General features: G+C 37.8%; 1 protein-coding gene across 1 annotated transcript in view; it reads right to left on the bottom strand.

Moving 5' to 3' along the window:
- grid2ipb (glutamate receptor, ionotropic, delta 2 (Grid2) interacting protein, b) overlaps positions 1-21,695 on the bottom strand; it is a 50,928-nt gene that overhangs the window by 4,019 nt on the left and 25,214 nt on the right. Inside the window, 16 exon segments of the mRNA XM_030122678.1 lie at positions 138-267; positions 794-880; positions 965-1,120; positions 2,076-2,272; positions 5,712-5,801; positions 7,548-7,635; positions 8,009-8,154; positions 10,052-10,742; positions 14,805-14,953; positions 14,956-15,120; positions 16,101-16,245; positions 16,475-16,560; positions 18,902-19,036; positions 19,809-19,960; positions 20,610-20,765; positions 21,147-21,299. Of these exon segments, the coding sequence (XP_029978538.1) occupies positions 138-267; positions 794-880; positions 965-1,120; positions 2,076-2,272; positions 5,712-5,801; positions 7,548-7,635; positions 8,009-8,154; positions 10,052-10,742; positions 14,805-14,953; positions 14,956-15,120; positions 16,101-16,245; positions 16,475-16,560; positions 18,902-19,036; positions 19,809-19,960; positions 20,610-20,765; positions 21,147-21,299 (2,726 nt within the window).

Genomic DNA, 21,695 nt, shown 5'->3' with positions numbered 1-21,695 from the left:
TTTAAATGCTACTGTGTTTGCCAGTACAGCTGTAAAAAGCCGAACAGTGTTTACTGCAGACAAATCACTATTTCACAGGATTGTTGCAAAGTGTTCAATGAAGGATAGTGGAGTGTTGCTGCTGTAATATTTCATACCCTTTGCAGCCAGAGGCACGGTTGTTAGGTCTCTGGAAAAGTTGAGCAGCTCGGGGAAATGTTGGCACAGAGACTTGGCAAGAATGTGAAGAAAGGTGGATTTCCCGTCTACTGTTTTGGTCGTACTTAGCTGCAACACAGAGGGAAAGAATGAGACACAGAATGATCTGGAGGCTTTGACGCAGAGATGATCAAATGTAGATTATGCAACAAGCACGCCTCAAAACCTAGAAAACAAAAAGAGAGAAAGACAACTAAAAATATTACATAACATTTCAAGACTTGGAGATGTGGATAATACATGCACTGTACCTTCTGTAAGGCAAGAAAATACAGCTCAAGGCAAACTATTTTATGTAAAACACGAGACTCTAAATTGTTTTGTAATAATATCAGATATATGACTATCAGAAGGAAACCTTTTGATTTTATTGGTCAAATATCCCATTTACAAAAGCTAAATCTCTTGACACAACCCCATCTTTTGCATCAATTTCTACTGAGGCTGACTGTTAGTTTGAAGAACCTGAGGAAATTTAATCTGAAACAACAAGTGTTTTATGGCCTTTTTTCTTTGACTGTTCTATCTGTTAATGGCCCTGATATGACTGATTATTTGTGCACTTTTGTAGGACTTTGTTGAGGTTTTGACATACTTCAGTGAGGAAGTTGATCTTAAAACTCGTTGTCCTGTGGCTCTTTGGCTGGCCATTGTTCAGGTAATTCCCCATTGCAAGTACAAACTGTGGGGAAAGAAACAATATATTTCAGTGATTTCAAAAATAAGAAGTGAAGGCTCATTTATTTTAGTCCCAGTGGATTTTTACCTCCAGGATTTTGGCCAGTTTCTTGCTGCTCTTCAGCTCCACTGAAGCCTTGTAGATGTAATCATAGGCCACCTTCATCTCCTCTGTTTTTTCCTGCAGCGTCGTCTTGAAGTGGAGACTCCGCAGACGGGTCTTATATTCAGGCACCATCAGCATCTGAGCACAAAACATCTTTATGTCCCTCTACCTATATTAAAAAAAATAGGACCAATGGCCCTGTAGCTCACCAGCATGTTCTATCAACACTCCATAACAACTTGAATGTTTGAGGTCATCAGATTCTGCCACTATGTTAGAGTCCTGTGGTCTTGATTTAGAATCAATCTCCCAATAGAAGTGGGTGGTACTTTCACTGGAGGAAAACTCAACTAATTAAATGAAAGTCCATATATGGCTTCCTATCAGTGATCAATAGAAACTATATTGACATCTTTAGCCATTTCCATTATATATATATATATATATATATATATCAGTTATAAGCCATCAAAAAATGGCCCATTATAAGTAAAGGCAAATCTCTAGTATTTCAAAAAGTTGTCAAAAATTCAAAAATCAAAATTTCTCAAAACTGTCAACAAGTTTGTAGACATTGTCTCAAGGAAGCTACATAAAAAAATTAAATGAATCTGACCAGTAGTTTCTGAGAAGAACATTGTTAAAATGTAGACATTGGTGACCTTGTGTTTGACCCTTCAAGGCTGCTCAAGGTCAAAGGTCATGAATCAAAATGAAAGTGCATATATGACTTCATATCAGTGCTCAATAGTAACTATCTTGATATCTGTAACCATTTCCATGTTATAGGCCATCAAAATATGAACCATTATAAATGAAGGCAAATTTTCAATATTTCAAAAAATTCCTCAAAAGTTAAAAAAACTTTTTTTTTTTAACTGAGGACAAATTCTGTAGATGTTCTCGAGGAAGCTACATAAAAAAATTTGAAATGAATACAACCAGTGGTATCCTTGGAGAAGATGTCTGAAAAAATTGCGAACAAAGACAAATACGAAGACAACAACGAAGATGACAACAGCTCGTGGCCTATCAGCCGGTGAGATAATAACATAAAACTTTGATTGTACAAGATGTTTTTTGATGTGTCTACCTGGAAAATGAACTGGTCTGGCTCGCTCAATTTAACCGGGTCCTGGTCGAACTGTTCGTACTGTTTGACCTCCTCGTCATCGGGGGCGTAGAGCAGCAGCTGTTTGATGTGAGCCGGTTCAAGGCGGTCTGTCGTCATGGTCATTAGGACCTGGCGCAACTCGGCAGGGGAGAGCTTCAGATGGGCAATGAGGATGGCTGCTCAGAAAAAGGAGGAAGATGTGGAGGTTGTACAGGTGGAAAACAACGAGTGACATCAGATTTGACTTTAGTGATTTAATCTGGAACTTCAACATTACAACTGGTGATAAAACATTAAGACATAAAACAATAAAACATTCATTGCAACGTAATGTTATATCGTAATAAAAGCAGCTTGGGTGATGTACATTTTTCTTTTGTCTTCAATTTGTTTACATTGTCAACTAAAACACTTACATAATGCGTTTTCATCATATTGCACTTATTTTCTTTAATTAAATGCTGTAAAAGGGAGCTTATAATCAAACTCAACACTAAACCACAAACTCTGAGACTACAGGTGTATGTTTGACTTGTGTCATTTTCATCTGTGAAATGAATGTGAATCTGTCATTCTTTCTCATTTTCATTACTGTTGCATCTTTTACAACATTTCCATCCTCCACCTACACCTACTACAACTGCATTAAAACCACAAACCCCTGTCAGGTTTCTCCAACTTCCACTCACTTTTAATTTTGAAAGAAACAATGATTTGATATCCACAGTGAATTCTTAAAGTGTACCTGTACTGCTCATGCTTATGACATTATTTGTGCTTTGTGTATTATTTATAAGCAAGAGAGGTGCAAATTCAGTTAAAAAAAATTGCCATAAATGCACCACGATGGACCTTTTTATTATGTGAATTATGCGTGTAGACAGAACCTATGGGGAGCAGTCACCGCCGGCTCGAAGTGACGTACCATTGTTGATTCCGGGTGATTGGTGTGAGTAAACAAGCAGCAGTCAGTGAGTGAGATTAAGTGGAAAGTACAAGTTTGCGCTTGTTGTTTATGCAGCCGTAAGCTTTGTCCGCCATTATCCTAGAGACGGGACGCAGCATTCACCGATAATGTGTCATCTTAGACTGGTGTCACCTTCATGGGCTGAGGGAAACATGTTGCTGACCATGCCTGACTGACGGAGCAGTGATTTAGTACTCACACGTATTTGACAACGGGTTATGATGTAAGTTACCTGACGAAAGCGTTAGTATTATATGTGATCTTTTGAAATAGCTAGCAATGAAAATTCACTACAGGTACCCTTTAATTTTGTCACGCATTATATAATAAAAGTTATGCAACAGTTAGCCATATGGTCCAAATAAAATGATGAAACTGGAATGAGTCCTAGAAAAAATAAATAAATAAATAAAGACCTGGCATTTTTAGAGAGAATTTCAGTCTAAGTCTATGAGCACCAGGGCTTTTTACAACTAACAGTATTACAACTTTATGATACTTCCACATTGACCTCATTTAAGAGCTGAGGTCCTTTCCCTTTGAATCTGGCACTTATGATAATTATTAATATCAAGTTATATGAGTACTTTTATATTAACATTTTTGGCCTTATCATCCAACCCTTCTGCATTTAACAAAACTTTTTTTTTTTTAATTGTAAAAAGGCAACGGAAGGACAAAAATAGAAAACAGAGACACAAGACAGGTTCAGATATAATAACGTGTTAGCTGTAAGAGCAATGTTGATTCTGTTTGTACCATAATTTAACACCATCATGAAAAACATTACATGTTTCATGTGTGATATTTAGTGTCACCTAATGGGGAAGTTGCAGACTGAAATAAACTGAATACCCTCACTATCACCTACAGTGTCCTAAAAACAAACACCTCTCAGTTGAGCTAGTGTTTGTTTTGTCTGTTCTGGGATGTTTTAGTCATGTGGATATGAACTCCTGTCCTCACTCAAGCATAGCAGGTAATGTAACACACCTGAACTCTGGATGCCATTTGTTGTAAAACAAAATAAAGGAGAGAACGAAGTTCTGAGCTATTGCAGAAACATGACAGTGCATGATGGTGGAGCTTTAAAACAGTGTTGCATTATCAGCTCAGTTGTTCCACTCAAATGTGACAGATACCAATATACTGAGCCTCGGCACTGACTCTACTGCTGCTTTACTGGATTGCTGATATCTTTACATAATTTCATTCAAGCAGAGATAGCACGACCATATAAGTATTTAAAAACACTGATGGACATTTATTGATTTATATACTATATATACAGGGTGGGAAGCAAAATTTACAATGAACATTTAGTTGTTTTTTCTCAGCAGGCACTACGTCAATTGTTTTGAAACTAAACATATACTGATGTCATAATCATAACCTAACACTATATCCATACCTTTTCAGAAAACTTTTGCCCATATGAGTAATCAGGAAAGCAAACGTCAAAGAGTGTGTGATTTGCTGAATGCACTCGTCACACCAAAGGAGATTTCAAAAATAGTTGGAGTGTCCATAAAGACTGTTTATAATGTAAAGAAGAGAATGACTATGAGCAAAACTATTACAAGAAAGTCTGGAAGATACTATTAAAGAAGAATGGGAGAAGTTGTCACCCGAATATCTGAGGAACACTTGCACAAGTTTCAGGAAGCGTGTGAAGGCAGTTATTGAGAAAGAAGGAGGACACATAGAATAAAAACATTTTCTATTATGTCAATTTTCTTGTGGCAAATAAATTCTCATGACTTTCAATAAACTAATTGTCATACACTGTCTTTCAATCCCTCCTCAAAATATGTAAATTTGCTTCCCCACCCTGTGTGTGTGTGTGTGTTGTGTATAATATATATATATATATATATATATATATATATATATATATAGAGAGAGAGAGACGAGAGAGAGAGAGAGGAGAGAGAGAGAGAGGAGAGAGAGAGAGAGAGAGAGGGAGAGAGAGAGAGAGAGAGAGAGACTTTGTTGTGTATCTTCCAACTCTCTCTGCATTTTTTATTTACTTATTTGCACATTTTAAATAAACAAACTAAGGTCTGAGTGGGTTACGAAATATATTGTATTCTTCCAGGATGTGAGAGTAATGCAACCCTAGTGTCTGCATGTAATTGTTTTTCCACTCTTGTACAGTATGATTGCATTGAGCTTGACAGAACATTGAGTTCTAGACTGCAGACAAAATCATTCAATCTCTTGTTACATTTGCCACAGTGTGTTTTCAGATTTGTCAGATTTCTCTGGTGCTGGTTAAGTAACTTGCATTCTGGTTGAGGTAAGAGTGAAACTAATTAGATTTATTGTTTCAGCAAAGGTTATAATGACCACACATGTGCGTTTCTCAGTTTCTGTGTCAAGACACAATGTGATTATACAGAAAATATGTAAACAGCATTAAAAAAAACAGTATTTAGTATGACTTCCCTAATCTTCTGGTCTTATAAATATTTATGCTCATGATAACCCTTCAAAAACAACAAAGAAATAATAATAAATGGACTATGATATAAAATACATATAAAATATTAATAAATACAAGGCAATTAAGATATGACCTCTATGAAATAATGCAAATATTGAGCTTTGTTCCTTCAGGTGTGTTGTCACGTCTTTGCAGTACTCACAGGCATTGTAGGCTTTCTTATGAGAAAGAATCTCAACCACGTCTTTCTTTTTAAAGTTCTCTGGCAGGAAGGCTGGCTCTGGAGGAGAGACTGATAATTTTAACAACAGTGTAAGGATGTGTTCTCCAGGCACCAAGGGTCAACACAACACACACAGAGAAGCTCTAAGGAAGGTGATGATGGGTTATAGTAATAACACAGCTCTGCCATTTGACTCTCTCTGGGCCAAATTGCTGTATCTAGATCATATAAAGTGAGGCAGAGGTGTGTTTTTACTGCGTTATGTTAAGACAGGGGAGGGGGCTGAGGGGTAATGGTGCCTTATGGAGAATGGATTTGATGAGCAGGTGAATAGAGCAGCTCCAAAACACGTCATGCAGAACATCGATACTGTGAAGGTACAAAAAACAGTTGATGTTAATAGACAAGACACTTCCATTCACATGTACAAGTTCTCTATTTATCATGTTGATTTTTGTCAGTGATCATGAAGTAGCCTTCTGCTGTTTGCATTCATTCTACTGTAAAAAATACACAGCTCCCATTCCCACAAAAGTTTGGCCTTAACATTGTAATGTATGATTTCTCAATTTCCTAAACCATTATTTAACTGACAAGTGTAGAGAAGAGTTAATCTTTTATTTGAGTCATGATGCAAAACTCAAAAAAAAAAACATCATTTCGTTTGTAGATGACAGATGTAGGTGACATGATATATTATATATCATTTATATAATTTGAAGTTGTTCCTGCCATAAGTGCATAAAACCTTTGGTATGGCTCATATCAAGGCTTAATCTGATTAATAAACTGATGTGTCTTGTGAAATTAGAGTAAAGTTAATCTGTATCTGTATTTATTTAACAGCTAGATATCATCTTAAATCATCTATTTTGAAGACTGTGTTTTGCTAATTTGTTTATTTTTACAAACTATGTTAAGTTGGTCAGTGAAAACATTGTAGGTGTTGTATTTTTGTCAGTTAAATAAAGGTTTGAATTACAGAGAAAATGTCCCAACTTTTCTGTAAATGGGGCTTGTATTTTATCCAATAAATAATTTTAATGTACGGCCTGTGGGCCAAAACCAACCCATCAAAGGGTCCAATCCGGCCCGGAAGATGATTTTGTGAAATGCAAAAATTACACTGAAGATAATAACAATCAAAGGTGTCAAACTCATTTTAGTTCAGGGTCTACATACAGCACAATTGATCTAAAGAGAAATACTATTATAATGACAATTCCAAATTGTTCTCTTTTAGTGTAAAGAAACTAAATTAAACTTTGAAAATGTTTACATCTACAAAGTATTCTTTGTGAACAACATGAACAACCTCAAACAACCTCAAATTTCTTAAGAAAAACTACTGCAATTTTAACAATATTATTCCTCAGTTTATCACTCACATGCATTACAATTTACAGATCACAATGGATCTACAAATACACAAAACATTTAGTAACAGGCAGAATATTGGTAAAATTGCTCTAATTTTTTTTGAGAAGTTTCAGGTTATACAAAGTTTTTCAGGTTATTCACTATTTTTTATGAAAGGATGGTTTGCAAATGTAAAAATGTTCACGTAATTAAAATGTTTGTTGCACTAAAAGAAAGAGAACAAATTGGAATTGTGTTTATTTCTAAGTTATGATGTTATTATTTTACTGGTCTGGCCTGTTTCAGATCATACTGGGCTGAGTGTTGCCCCTGATCTAAAATAAGCCACAATAAAGATATAAATATCATATTTTTCATGAATATATGACATGATACAAATGACAAAGCAGCATGGACTGTGGTGCATTATGAGTGCGTAACAACATAACCACTTACTGGATCTACGTTGTGTTCCAAAGTGCAAATCAAGGTCCAAGTACTTCACCATGTCCGTGAGCTTGTCGTAGTCTGAATCCTCTCCGAGCTAAACACAGACAAGAACAGTGAATTCTCAAAGGCGCAGTCAAGGTTTTAAAAGGTCTGACACTGATTTCTACACACAGTCGGTAAGTACAAGAGTCAAACTGAATCAATGATAGGATAAGGCTGTGAAGTGGCACCAGATTATAACAAGGACCTTTTTCCTTCAGTGCTTCCATGACTCATTACTGAAATGGCAGAGTGGATGAGTAGGTGGAGTGAGAGAAGTCACAGTCAGGGTGAGAAAATTCACAGGTGAGGTTACCATTTCATAATTAGACTGTTTCTTTTTTCAGAAGTTCAGCACATGTAGATAAACTATCCTTCTTTGATAACTCCCATCCCAGAATTTGGTGTAACATTTGGTTCCCACTCACCTGACCCCATATTGTCCCCTCAGAGTTCTCCACCTGCTCCCAGCGCAGCCGTTTCACACTCATGTGGTTGGTGTCCGAGGCGTGTCCTGGTTTGGGCAGCGGAGGTGGGTCACACGGCGGAGGCAGGGGAGGAGGGGAGGCGGGGGAGCCTTAGGGAACAGAAAGGGTTTATGGGTGTTGGGTTATTTGGAACTCTACAAAAACAGTTCACATCAACTGAGTCTGAGGCTGTTTAACTAAAGTCGTCCTCTTCAGTTTAGCTGGGACCTGATGATAGCCAATCAGAGGCGTCATCACAGACTGACCCTGATGTTCTTGTATGATCATTCTTATAATAGAGAATGAAAACTACTAGTAAAAAACAAACTAAATCACTAAGAACAAGTTTTGTACATGCACCACTAACTAACAGTCTACTTACCAGCTCATAGAGCCCCATTATGAACCTGAAAATGTTGAGTTCACCAAAGTGTTATGTTAGAAGTATGTAATATGGGTCCTCAGGATATAGAAACTGCCAGATGCTAACTTGTATATGTTGAGCAATTTGCATAATTAGCATAAATTAGCACAATCACCTATATGGCCTTATTTCAGGATCTGTTTGGCCAATTTAAACAATGTTGCAGTGCTTTTAGGAGTTAAATAAGATTTTAATTGTAAAAATTACTAAGATGTTTATTGTCTAAGTTACCAAAATCAGTTTATCAGGAGTTAAAATGTGGCCACCCTTGACATGCACAGGCATACTGAATTTTTAAAATGCCAGAAATTAATTCAGCATCCTTATAAACCCCCCAAACCACTCCAGGATTGTACAGATAAGCCAAGCAGTTCCTACAATATTGTCAATATCTGTGATTATGCTAATGTGTGACACTTATGCGAATTGCTCAATATATGCAAATTAGCATCCAGCAGTTTCTATATGCTGGGGACCCATCCTATACATTTCTAACATAAAACTTTGGTGTACTCAACAGTTCTGGATTCCACCAACTGGCAGGTAGACTAAACAGATAAGCAGGTAAACTAAGCCTTCTTCTTGTTTTTCTCCCAATTTTAATGGTGCAGTGTAGCATAATTTACCCGATATGAACCCTTTAATAAACATCTGTTTTGTAAATAACATCTAAATTTATGCATTCTGCCATCCTACATTTTGCAGCTGCAAGGCTTTCCTCATAACTCTTCAAAAATCTTAAAACTAGCACTAAACTAATGATCAAATACTAGACAGGTCGTCAACATCAAATAAACTTAGACTATGTATCCACTCAACTGAAGACAAAAACAAAACATTAAAAAGGGATACGCATAAAAATGAATGAATTTTCAGTTTTATAAACTTGTTAAGACTCTTTTATTGTACATTTCTATATGAAAAAGCAGACATTTTAAAGTTGATCATAATATATTTTGATTCTATTCAGTTCTTCTTGGGAGTTCAGATTCATTATTAGTTGCTTTCATTTTGATTTATCAGCTGATTTTCTTTCATTCAAGCTCTAAACTATTGTAGCTTTTATAAAAGTTATTATGTAAACAAATACTGTATATTCATTGCTCAGTCTCTCTATGCCAAGGTACAACATGAACATCCAGAAAATATGTAAATAGCAAAACAAACAATTCAGTGCAATTATATGAATATTCTAGAAGCTGGGCAGAAAAAAAAGACAGTCCAACTCTGAAGAAGTAAGTGCAAATAATGGTCACATTAAGTACAGACTTTTATCCTGTTTCTAATACAGAGCACATGTATTTCTTGTTGTTTCTTAATGAAGAGACTGAGGAACAAATAACAGGGGCTTCCCTACCATTATAAGATTTATAAGACTGCCATTTAAATCCATAAATGACCACCAATACCTTTTTTAAAAATGTATTTATTTAACCTTTATTTAACCAGGTAGGTCAATAGAGAACCAGTTCTCATTTACAATGACTCCCCAGCCTTTCCAGGGGTTACCTGTGGTGACTGGTGTTCCTTCCGCTCCTGCCGGCTTTCGTAGGTCTTCGTGTAGCCGGGCAGTGAGGAGTGAGAGGCTGCAGGCTGTGTGGAGTGTAGGGAGGAGGCAGCTGGTCCTTGGCTCTGGGATGGCTTGTGGTCTTGCAGGGATGGGGGCAGTGGGCCCTGATAGCTGTGTTGGTGGTGGAGCTGGTGGTGCCTCTGGAGGACCAGCTGGCTCGGTCTCAGTGGCTGTGGCGATGGCTGGGGGGTCGGCTGGCAGATGGGCTGAGGTTGGCTGAGCTGCCGGGGGAGGTAGCAGGGGCGGGACGGTTTGGATGAACGCAGGGTACTGGAGGTCAGGGGGGTGTGGCCGTGAGAACTTCGAGCGGTGGTCTGGAAGCGCTGGTGACTCTTCTCCACCTCCTCTCTGGTGGGGAGCACCTTGTGTAGAGGGGAGCGGGTGGACAGCAGGGACCTCGGAGGGGGAGGAGGCGGGGGGATGATGGGGTGGTGGGGATGGAAGGGCATTCGGCTGCGGGGGACATGTTCTGGGGAGAAGCGTACAGGCGGGAGGGGGTCGGTGAACTGGACCGGAGGCGGTATCAGGGCTTGGAAAGGTGGGGGAGGAGGGGGGCTTTCGGTGGGAGGCGGTGGTATGGGTTCGGAGCCTGAGGAGTAGGTGGGTGAGGTGGCTTCGTCGCTGCTGCTGTGTTCCTCGCTGCTGCCGCTGCTGAGCTGCCGGGGCATGAAACCCACATCCTGTTCATCCTGGAAACTCATCTGGAGGAGGAAGAAGAGCGCCATCAAACCCTACTCTGAGGACCGCCTCTCAAAATGTAAAAGAATCTATAATTGTATCATTTTCATTCATGTTAGCTCTGATTATCTGTTGATCATACCTTTGCATCTCTAGAAACAAAAGCTCATTGAGTTGCTGCCTTTTAAAAAAACGACTTAATTATGGATCCGATCAAGCAGTACCACGTGGACACATTTCATGTTCAACATTCTCTGTCATGTAAGCAAAGAAACTTATATGCATGTATATACATATTTGAGTAGGTATTTATACGCACTTTAACATCATGTATAACAAAATTGAGGAGATAAAATTTTAGGTGAAAAATGTCAAAATACTGCTTGGTAATACATGGACTTGAAACAGACATCAATTTTTAAGCTTACACAAGCATTCAAAGCATGTGGGTCTTGACAGATATTGATATCAAGTAGGCCAAAACCTTTTAGATATTACATTCAACTATGCTGAAAATAAATTTGGATTAAAATATTGAAAAGTCTCTTATTGACTTTTATTGACATGAGAATGTAGTAACACGTTGACGAGCTAACATAGTAACATGTGGACGACTCTACCATTTTATGCATCACCCTAAATATATCAAAGATCATTACTTTCTGAAAGTTTCACACAAATATCTGAAGTATAAGTAACTTAAAAATTAAAAAATTGGTATTTTTGTGGTAATACTTGACAGGGCCTTTTAAGCACTCTCCAAAGGTTCAACTCATAAATATCAATAATATAAATATAAATAAATAAATATAATATTATTAGATTATAATATTATAATATAATAGTAGTATATAATAATAATTATAAATAATATAAATATAAAAAGTGTTTTTTAAAAGGAAAACAGTTCCGATAAAATAGAGATCTTTAGCTAAAAAATGAGCCCACTTGATAAATAATAGTGAGCAAATTTACTTTTTCATGCTGAGTTCACTTTCGCCTGATCAAGACCCATTTAATGTATTTCAAACAAAGTTAACACATATCAATGATCTTTATGATTTTTTTACACATGCATTTATAGACTGTATAATTGTACCTCTGGATTTAGATTCCATCCCAACTCCACATCAGCCTTCCTTCAAACTTTTTTGTTTTTGTAACCTATTTATCGATCAATGTGTAGTTTAAAAAAAAAACAACAAAAAAAAAAACAGCTGTGCATTTTGTACTTTTCTGTGACTTTTGAAGGAATTCAAGAATCCTTCTTGGGGGATAAATGCAGTGAAAAAGTGATTTTCCAGCTCTGGAGCTATAATTAGATTGATCTATTTAGACAAATGGCAGCAAACTTTCATGCACCACTCTGTTTAGATAGAACAGAGCTGTGTTAACTTACACAGAATCAAATTTGGTTGCAGGAAAGTGAAAACTAGAGATAACTTCTGAAAATGGAAAAATCTCCATTTGAATCTGTGTTTGAACAAATCTCCTGTTGATTAACTTGGCACCAAGTCTATACATGAAAATATGTTGCCAATTATCCTGAAGGTCTTTCGGAATTTAGAGAAATGATAACCCGTTCCATAAAAAATAAGTTATTAGTGCGAGTTAGAATACACATGCAAACTGACATTTACCTCTAAGGACCAAAATGTAAAATATCATGACTGGAAAGCTATTTAAAGTAGATATTCAGGATTTTTCATGAACTTGATAAGAAAGTTCACACAAATGGAAGAAAATGCATTATATGAACAGGAAGGTCCTTGGTGAGTTGTATGGAATGACTCTTAAATTCATGAATGACCATAAAAACCGCAAAACTGTTCTGACAAATACCGACTATAAAATTGATTTCACGCTGTAACGTCACTCAGGCACCTTATCATAACCTTAAACTTCTACCCAGGCATTTTAGACAAATATAATGAGACTCTACAGAACTGAGTAGGTTAATCATGTTTTACTTACAAGCACACCTCGTCTTCTGTAACCATGACAACCACCTTGATATATCTGTTCATGTGACACAAGTGTTCATTGTAGCATACATTAGAGTGACTCTAATGTAAACATGCAACACTACAATGTAATTATTTTGTCTAAATGTGCATTCAATTATTATACTCTCATAAAAAGCAGTTTGTACTTCATAAATATAATATGCTAAAAAATCTACTGGCACTATACTGTAGTTTGTAAATGCACACAAAGAAGTGAAGCTATTAGATAATATATACAGATGATATTTTGTCTTATAAAATTACTGTTTAACTGTGACTATGGAGACATAAATACACACTCTTAATGTTAACAAACATGAACATCTGAAGGTCTACTGGTCACTGGTCTACGGAGTATTTGATATGGTTGATGCTAAATGATTACCCACTGTGATGTTCATCACATGCAAACATGGTTGCATCACAATAGAGCTGTGCAGCACCAGTGCTACTGTTTCCACCATTTTGGACTGAAGCAGTCAAATGGCAACTGTTGCATGTTTTTTCTTCTAATCTCTTTGTCTATTCTCTTTCCCTATTGTCAAAAGAGTTACTGTACATGTATAAGAGGTGAAAGCTAATTGTTTCATGGAACATCAGTGTGCAGTGTTTTATATATAATATTATATATATATAATAAAAGGTACGGGAGACTTTCGGACCAATTTTTCATCAAATCTTTAAAACCCCAGTCATAACCTAAGTATGATGAATCTGTAAGTCGTTTCTGTGATTACTCACCTGAATCTCTGGCATTACGGTGAGCAATTTCTAAGTGCATCCACCATAAAAACAAACCATATGTTACAAACAGAGCTGGGAGGTAACTCGGGCATCTTCGGAATTTTGTTGCAACGTGCATTGTGGGAAACTCCGATTGTGCTGCTGTCTGGCAGCGGCAGCTGCTACAGACGACACAGAAACGGCAGGAGCTCCCTTCAGCCTCTATGCATATTCCTCCAGCCGTTTCCGCATCGTGTTTGTTTCATCCATATAATATCACATGGTCACGCTGCCGCTGTCAGGCGGCGGCGCAAGCCTTCGCTTCCCACAATCCATATCGCAACAAAATTCCGAAGATGCCTGAGTTACCTCCCGCTCTGTTTGCAAATATATGGTTTGTTATGGTGAATGGAACCTCGAGATTGTTCACCGTAATGCAAGAGATTCAGGTGAGTAATCACAGAAAGACTTACAGATTCGTGATACTTAGGCTATGACTGAGGTTTTATAGATTTGATGAAAAATTGGTCATGAAAGTCTCCCGCACCTTTAATGCAATACTCAAGCGTGTACAATGGATCCATCATTCATTCACTCTCATGTTCTCACTCTGGTGGTGATGAACTACAAATTGCAGCCACAGGCTGCCCTGGGGCAGACTGACGGAAGTGTGGCTGCCAGTACGCACCAATAGCCCCTCCGACTAAACACAAAACATTCACAACCCAGTGTGAGTAGCACACTGGAGGCAAGGTGTGGTGAAGTGTCTTGGCCAAGGACACGGCACATGACTAGGACAGAGCGGGATTCAAACTGCCAACACACCTCACACACACATACACACACACCGCGCATATATATAGTGTGGTGTGTGTGTGTGTGTGTGTGTGTGTGTATAGATAATTATATATATATATATATATATATATAGTTTTTTTTTTTTTTTTTTTTTTTTTTTATGTACACACACACACATACATTTAATATAGGATTAGCCTTCAGTGCCATTAGTGGCTAACAGCATAAAAGACTATAACAGAAGGCTCTCCATATGAACGGTCATTTTAGCATCAGTCTTTTTATATGCCTAATACATACTGAATTACATAACAAATATTACTTTACATTACAGAACATGTGAGTAACAATTTCCTTTGACCTTTAAAATTTCACTGTTTCAGCTTAAAACTCAGTGCAGGTTAAAATAGAAGATACGTTGCCATCTTCTCCAGAATACAAACCCTGACCTCAGAAAAATATAAAAACCAAACAAATAAAACATCCTCCCTATGTTTGCATATGGATGTGGCTGTTGATGATACGGTAAGTGGGGGGGTGGGGAGGGGTCTTCCTCACCTCCTCGTAGTCGTTCTCCCCAGGTACAAAGTCATCCACCAGAGTGACCCGGTGGCCCAGCTGCTCACTCAGAGCATCCAGGAACTTGTCGGTGTCGCGGCTGCGAGGTGGGCGGGAGAAGGTAAACAGCTTCTTCCGGCGGTTCAGCGTGCCAGGTCACTGTCCGGAGGCTCTGGTGAGGCAGGGGGGCTCTCCAGGCTCACGTAGGGTTGGAATTCCACACTGCTCTTGTGATGGATCTCGTATACAGGGGGTGGGCGAGGCTCCTTCCAGACAGGGGACAGGCCTGATTTACGATTACCTGCAACAAGGGAAGCAAGGCTTTATTTCAAAGATAGCTGCTGCTGACAATGTTAACTTAGGATAATTTCGTCTTAGAGGTTACCATGGCGCATACAGGACGGGTAACCTGCATGCTTTTATGCACATATAGATTCTAACCTTTGAATGGGTTCTAATTCAAACACATTCAAAAATCAGTAGTTCTCATGCCATGTTTCACATCAGATATTCATTCATTTTCTGAAACAAGCTTAATCCGCGAGAGGGTCATGGGAGTGTTGGATCCTATCCCACTACATCAGATAACGATAAGTTTTATATATCACATCTGAATCAGACAGATAGATCTTTTATGCCCTTTAATCTTGTGTGTGCTTGATCTTGTTACACTCATTGTTCTTGCTTCATATTTTACATCATTTTAATCTTGTTATGAAATTTCAGGCATGATTTTGTCTTGTGGCATCTTTTAAGTCCATCAAATCTTTTAAATTGTTTTGTTCTTTTGCCTCTTTTAGTTTTGTTTTCATGTTTTACATAAACCATTTTTTTCGGCTTTTACATCATTTTTCATCTTATTACATCTTTTACAGTCCTCTTTAAGAGAAGACTGTTTTAATTATAATTATTTATCCACAAGTCTCACTATAGTAGCACATTTTTCTCTGATAACTGGCAGAGTAGAATTAAAATGAAAGATATTTTGGGTCCTGACTAAGTTTGAGAAACACAGGTCTAAATGGTCTACACCATACAGACAGGGCAGTATTGCCTTACATTTTCAGATCTGATATGATGTGAACATGTCATCAGTCATGCATCATCAGGGCCCAAAATGATGCACTTTTAATTGAATCCAAACATGATTTGATTCCATTGTTTCATTTTGCAAAGGCTTTGGGCCTGGATTGCACATGGCTCTGAACCATCGATAGAAGCATGTCTCAGCTGTCATGTACACACTCTATAACGGTGTGTATGTGTTTTAGGAGTGTGTGTTCGCCCCCAGAGTACCTTTAAGAGGAGGGAGAGTGAGTGGGGAAAGAGGGCGGCTGTAGGAGGCCTCGGTCTGTCCTGGCCCCTCGGGCTCCGTTGAGGAGCCACTCTGCTGTGGCTTCCCACTGTACACGTTCTCCAGTTCTGTGTACACGCCTGTCATCTACGGGTGGAGGCATGATCAGCTGGTTAGCACAGAAAATGCTGCTTTGCTTTGAAGGCCCGCCGCTTTCAAGAAACAACTTGTGTAACTGCAGCCACAAATTGAATTTAATGTCACAGAACTGCAGTTATTACGAACCGACCTTCAAATGATATGAGCAGAAAGCACAGGAAACGTAATCAGCATTCGTAATTACAGCTAGACACGGAGAAGCAGCATTTATACCTACATGACTGAGATCAGGGGACTCTGGAAAGGAAGTTCCGTCTCCTGACTGCCTCTCCTCCGGGCTCCCAGACTCATCGACATGAATTCCTAAAGCACAATAAGGCATGAACAGTGACACATGGACAAAAGCTTCCTCCTTTCACCCACCTCCAGGTGAGAGGAGAGAAGATGAAGCAGAGCAGAACAGCATGGAGGCACAAAGGGCAAAAGCTTGGCTTCTGGGACTGGACTTGGCAATGGTAATGGAAAAAAATGAAATATGGCTACTGGGCAGTAAATGGAGAGTTTGGTTTGGAATATTTGAGATAAAGCTCATTATAGGTTCAAACAATTACACACATTTGCCCCTGGGAGCTGACTGGTGCAAACACAGCCTCATATTACTGCGCTCTGACAGAATATTCCCTCTGCGGTAAATGCTGAGGACAGGTTAATCTGTCACTGTCTCTGCTCACATTAACCATGTCTATCCAGGGATTTAAACCCACAAGCCAACCTAATATATTATAGCAAAAAGGTAAACGGTAAGGTACAAACAGTCGGAAAGGCTTTTTATATAGTTACCATGTAAAAACCACAATGAGTAACTATTTTAATTACTTCTTGAAAATAATGAAACTTATTTCAGTTGATGTGTTTGGTAAGTCTGATAAGTTAAAAAATCAACTTAAAAAAAAAAAAAATCTGTTTGTCAAAAATGAAAAGGAAACTATTTTTTATTGTTTGGTAAGTCTTGTTTTATTCGGGAAATATAGCTGAAAAATTCTAAAAATACAAATTTTAACCAAGAAATATCAACAGTTCAACATTAAATCACAGAGCAAAAACTGACAAGTAGACTTTACATCTAAACTTTTCAATTTATTTGGCAGTAACTGCCTTGTATTCACCAACTATAAAGGAATATTAGAGTCACACTGAGGATAAAAATTTGGTATTTAAGAATAATGTCATAATATTTTGAGAAGTCTAATTTCATCTGTGTGATTGAATTTGATAGAAATTAAGACATGCAGCGACAAATAATTTAATGAAAACGGTATTCTGTTAAATTAAATCTTTGATTAAATACAAACAGCAGCTACCGCCTTTGGTTCAGCTGGGAATTTTGACAACTCTATTAATTTAAAGCCTATTTCTATTATACATTTGTTATCATTTAATTATGACTTCCTTCTGGAAATATTAGGACTTTATTGTCATATTTTGACTTTTAAAATGATGATTTTTTTTTCTATAATTTTATTCTTGTAATATTGTAATAGTTTCCTACTTTTAACTTTATTCTCATATTTTTTTGGAAATCTTGCACTTTAAGGGCCTGACTTACTAAAGGAGTGTACATGTAAAAACATGCACAAACTTGACTGTGCAGGCAAAAATACATTGACACTTATCTACTAACAGGATGCTCCAAGGTCAGGCGCTGAGAGGCTGTGACTGACAGGCGTCTCTCTCTCTCTCTCTCTCTCCTTATGAGTGGAGAGCCAGTGGAGACCAAACAGGACAGGTTCTAGCGCTACACACACACATAAACAGCGCTGTCCACGGTGTTGTGACTGGATTCGTGAACCAGCAATATAAGCACTGATACGGAGGGTTTCTATCATGCCCACTGGCGTAAAAGTTTTCATTCGCTTTACAGAGCGACATACAGAGAGAAGCTATTTATTTCACTAATAACAGACTTTGTTACTGATAAACAACAACAGAGAAATACCTATCCACCCTTCTGTGTGGAAAAAGAGATTCATGAGTGCTACAGTTCATTACATAAGTCATGCAATACCCTCTATGACAAAACTCCTTGCAACATAACATTTCCTTGCGTCTGGATCATTCCAACGCACTATTGCCATTAGTGCTGGCGTATCCCGCAGCAGTTTTTCCAGTGTACTGTCTCCATGACGACAATCAGTAGTGCACACAAAATCCTCATTTAAATAGGCCGGTCTCCAAGACTTTGCACCTGTTATCATTTGTGCAGACCATCTTAGTTGATTACCTGTGACATGCAAATCAATAGTGCACACATTTTTTAGCACAAGCAAGTAAATTTGCACCCATTATTTGTGATCTTAGTAAATCAGGCCCTAAAAGCTTTATTCTAGAAATATCCATTTTTTTGCCTCCATATTTCTTCTCACTATCTGTAACTGATTACAATTAGATTTATGTTGTAATTTAATTATGTAACAATTTTTTTTCAACACACTGAATTTACAGTGCAACATCAGATATACAGTATTTCACCTCATTGTGCTTTACATCCAAGCATTGCATATGTGCCTGTGCTGCTGTTTACCATAAGCGTCTGCATAATTAGACAGACTGGGTTGACTTTGTGCCCTTACTGAGCAGGTCTACCTTCCTATGAGACTAATGATCCTTGTTATTGCTGTCGTTGTTATTGCTGTGTGCACTGTACCCATTCCCAGGTGAGTGCCTATGATGCAGTCATCAGAACTCCTCTCTCGGATGCTGCCTCGGTACGATGTGCCAGACACCCGCATGGAGCTGCTCCGCCGGTGGTGTTCTGGACCTGTGTCAGGTTCCAGAACCGCTGCAGGAAAACACACACACACTAAGATAAATCACCTTCACCCTGGGTGTTCATGATAATTACATGTAGGGTTTGGAAATAGGATTAATATGATCAAAGTGGCATCATGATAAAAATATTCATATCAGTCGATATTTATAATTATTAGATAAATGTCAAAATCATAATTTATTTTATATATAAAGTCAGATTATTGGTCCTGAGTGAAAGTTTCCGAAAGCTGATAGTTTTCAGTTCATAAAAACACAAAAAGGTGAAGATGAAGTCACAGATGAAGTTATGTGAAATATAAATTGAAATAAAATATGAAGTACTAGAGGACAAAAATGGCATAAAAGACAAAAATTATGTACAAAACAAAATGAAGTAAAATGCAACAAAAAAAAATGTAATAGTCAACGGACAAAAGTGCCATAAGAGACTACAGCGAAAATCTATGCAAAAGGTGTAACAGGACAAAAAATGACAAAAAACAAGACAAAAATGATGTAAAAGACATAGAACGATGAAAACAACAAAAAGAGGTAACCAGCCAAAAAATTACATAAAACACATGAGATAACAGTGTAAGAATCAAAATAAAGGAAAACACTGCAACATGATGAAAATACTCTAGTTTTGATCTGTGTTTTGGTGATTTTAACTTGATTAAATCCAGTCACACTGTAGAACTCACAGGCCAACAGCTAAACCACTGCCTAAAACACATACTGTACATAATCACAATATTTTGACGTAAAGATCTCCCATGTCGTGTGTTCAGTCAACTCACCACTGCTCTTAAATCCCAGGAAGCGGGACAGTTTGCACTGGCAGCGTTCCTGTTCATCGTATGTCAGCAGCTGGTAGATGAACTGCCAGATGAGCTGTTTTGCTGGTGTATCCAGCACCGGAAACGCATCTACTATCAGGGTGTCCACATTCCTACACAAACACATTAATAAATACACACCGTCTCATTAATATGACCTAACTTAATACTCTGTGTTTGCTGTTTACACATAGTATCATACATCCCTGCATATATAATAGAAATATATAATGGAAAAAACTACTACAGTGTACAAAGATTATGACTGTCACTTCATGGCCTCTGGTGTTTTTACTGTATTCATGTGCAGTACAGATTTTGCTTTTAATCCTTCTGCATAACGTATTCAACATGCAAAAGCGTACATAATTCTGACTTCTAATCTGTGGCATTTCACCATCGCCATCTATTTCTTCTTCATCCCTTCATCTTTCATCCAGGGAATTAAAATCAATGCCTATCGGGAGGTCTGCATCTCCTTCCTTCACAACTCACACATCTGCATGTGTTTCATCTTTGCTTTTCCCTTCCTTTGCCAAGTCTGGAGGAAGATTCCTCTGCAGTCTTATAGACATTATTGTACAGTAAAAACACTGTTTCCCAGGCAACAGATAAAACTCTTCAGTATTTGTCAATCTAAAGTATCCCAGATAAACAAGTCTAAGCGCTGTGATATTTTTATTAGTCTGCTAATTTCCTGTCTGTCCTGTCCTTCTCGATCATCTCCATCTACAACCCGTTCTTCCTTTTCATCCCACTGACCTATGCTGGAAGAACGTCTCCAGGGCTTTGCAGATGGTGTATCTCTCCTGGATGGTCAGCAGGTGCTCCAGCTGCTGGCTGAAAGTCCGTCCGTGAACTTTGATGCTCGGCGGAAGAATCTCAGCAACCCACTGCAGGGAGCTGAGGGCTGGAGACCTGGATATCAAACACGTAGAATTCTTTTTAAGTTTTGTGCTTTTAACATTCTCATGCAGAAAACAGGACTCTAATCTTAACCCTTTCACACATGCGTATGAAAAAATATCCAGATTGGTTTTCTTATTACTGCTGCTGAAAATATACAGATAAAGTAACCCAAAATGGATTAAAATGTTGAATTAACTGCAAACAAATGTGGACAACAGGTTTGAAAGGGTTACAAGTTGAATTCAAAATTCTGAAAATAATAATGAACACCTATAATCATAATTTCAAAGAGCAGGTTTAACAGAACAAACAGAACAGTCTTGTCTGTATTTTTTTTGTAAGTAGACCATGAATACCAGATCACATCGTATTAAATTTGTGTGTATTAACCTGGAGCGTGGTAATGTGGTGGGAGCCATGTTTGGCACTTCTTCAGGGTCGGTTTGATCTGAGGTGTAGTCACACGGACCTTCCTCCACAACCAGAGTGGGCATGGCTCCGCTGCCCTGCAGCATGGACACCACCTTCTCATGGGAGCAGTTCCTAAATCAATACATCAAAGATATCCATTAACACAATGTTTAAGATACTTAGAAGTTCATAAGTAACTGGCAGTTGTTTTGTTAATGGCAGTCGTTTTGTTAATCTTCAACACCTTTAGCTGTAGCATCTGGGTATAGATGAAAAAAATAGATAGTACCAATACCAATACTGATACCATGGCTTTGATACTTCTTCCTAAACAATCTTTTTTTTTTTTTTTTTCAATTATCAGTTTTCCATTTCAACAAAATGAAAAGTATATTACACATTTCACAATAACATTTTATTTCTCAGAGAGTCTACATTTTTATGCACTCAAAGCAGTTTTATAAAATAAAATAAAATAAAATAGAAACCTAAATAAAACAAATAGAAACCTACATTCCACAGTGTGGT

Source organism: Sphaeramia orbicularis, chromosome 19 (assembly GCF_902148855.1).
Source record: "Sphaeramia orbicularis chromosome 19, fSphaOr1.1, whole genome shotgun sequence".
Taxonomy (NCBI): domain Eukaryota; kingdom Metazoa; phylum Chordata; class Actinopteri; order Kurtiformes; family Apogonidae; genus Sphaeramia; species Sphaeramia orbicularis.
The sequence above is the reverse complement of the archived record's forward strand: the minus strand, read 5'-3'. Positions and strand labels throughout refer to the sequence as shown.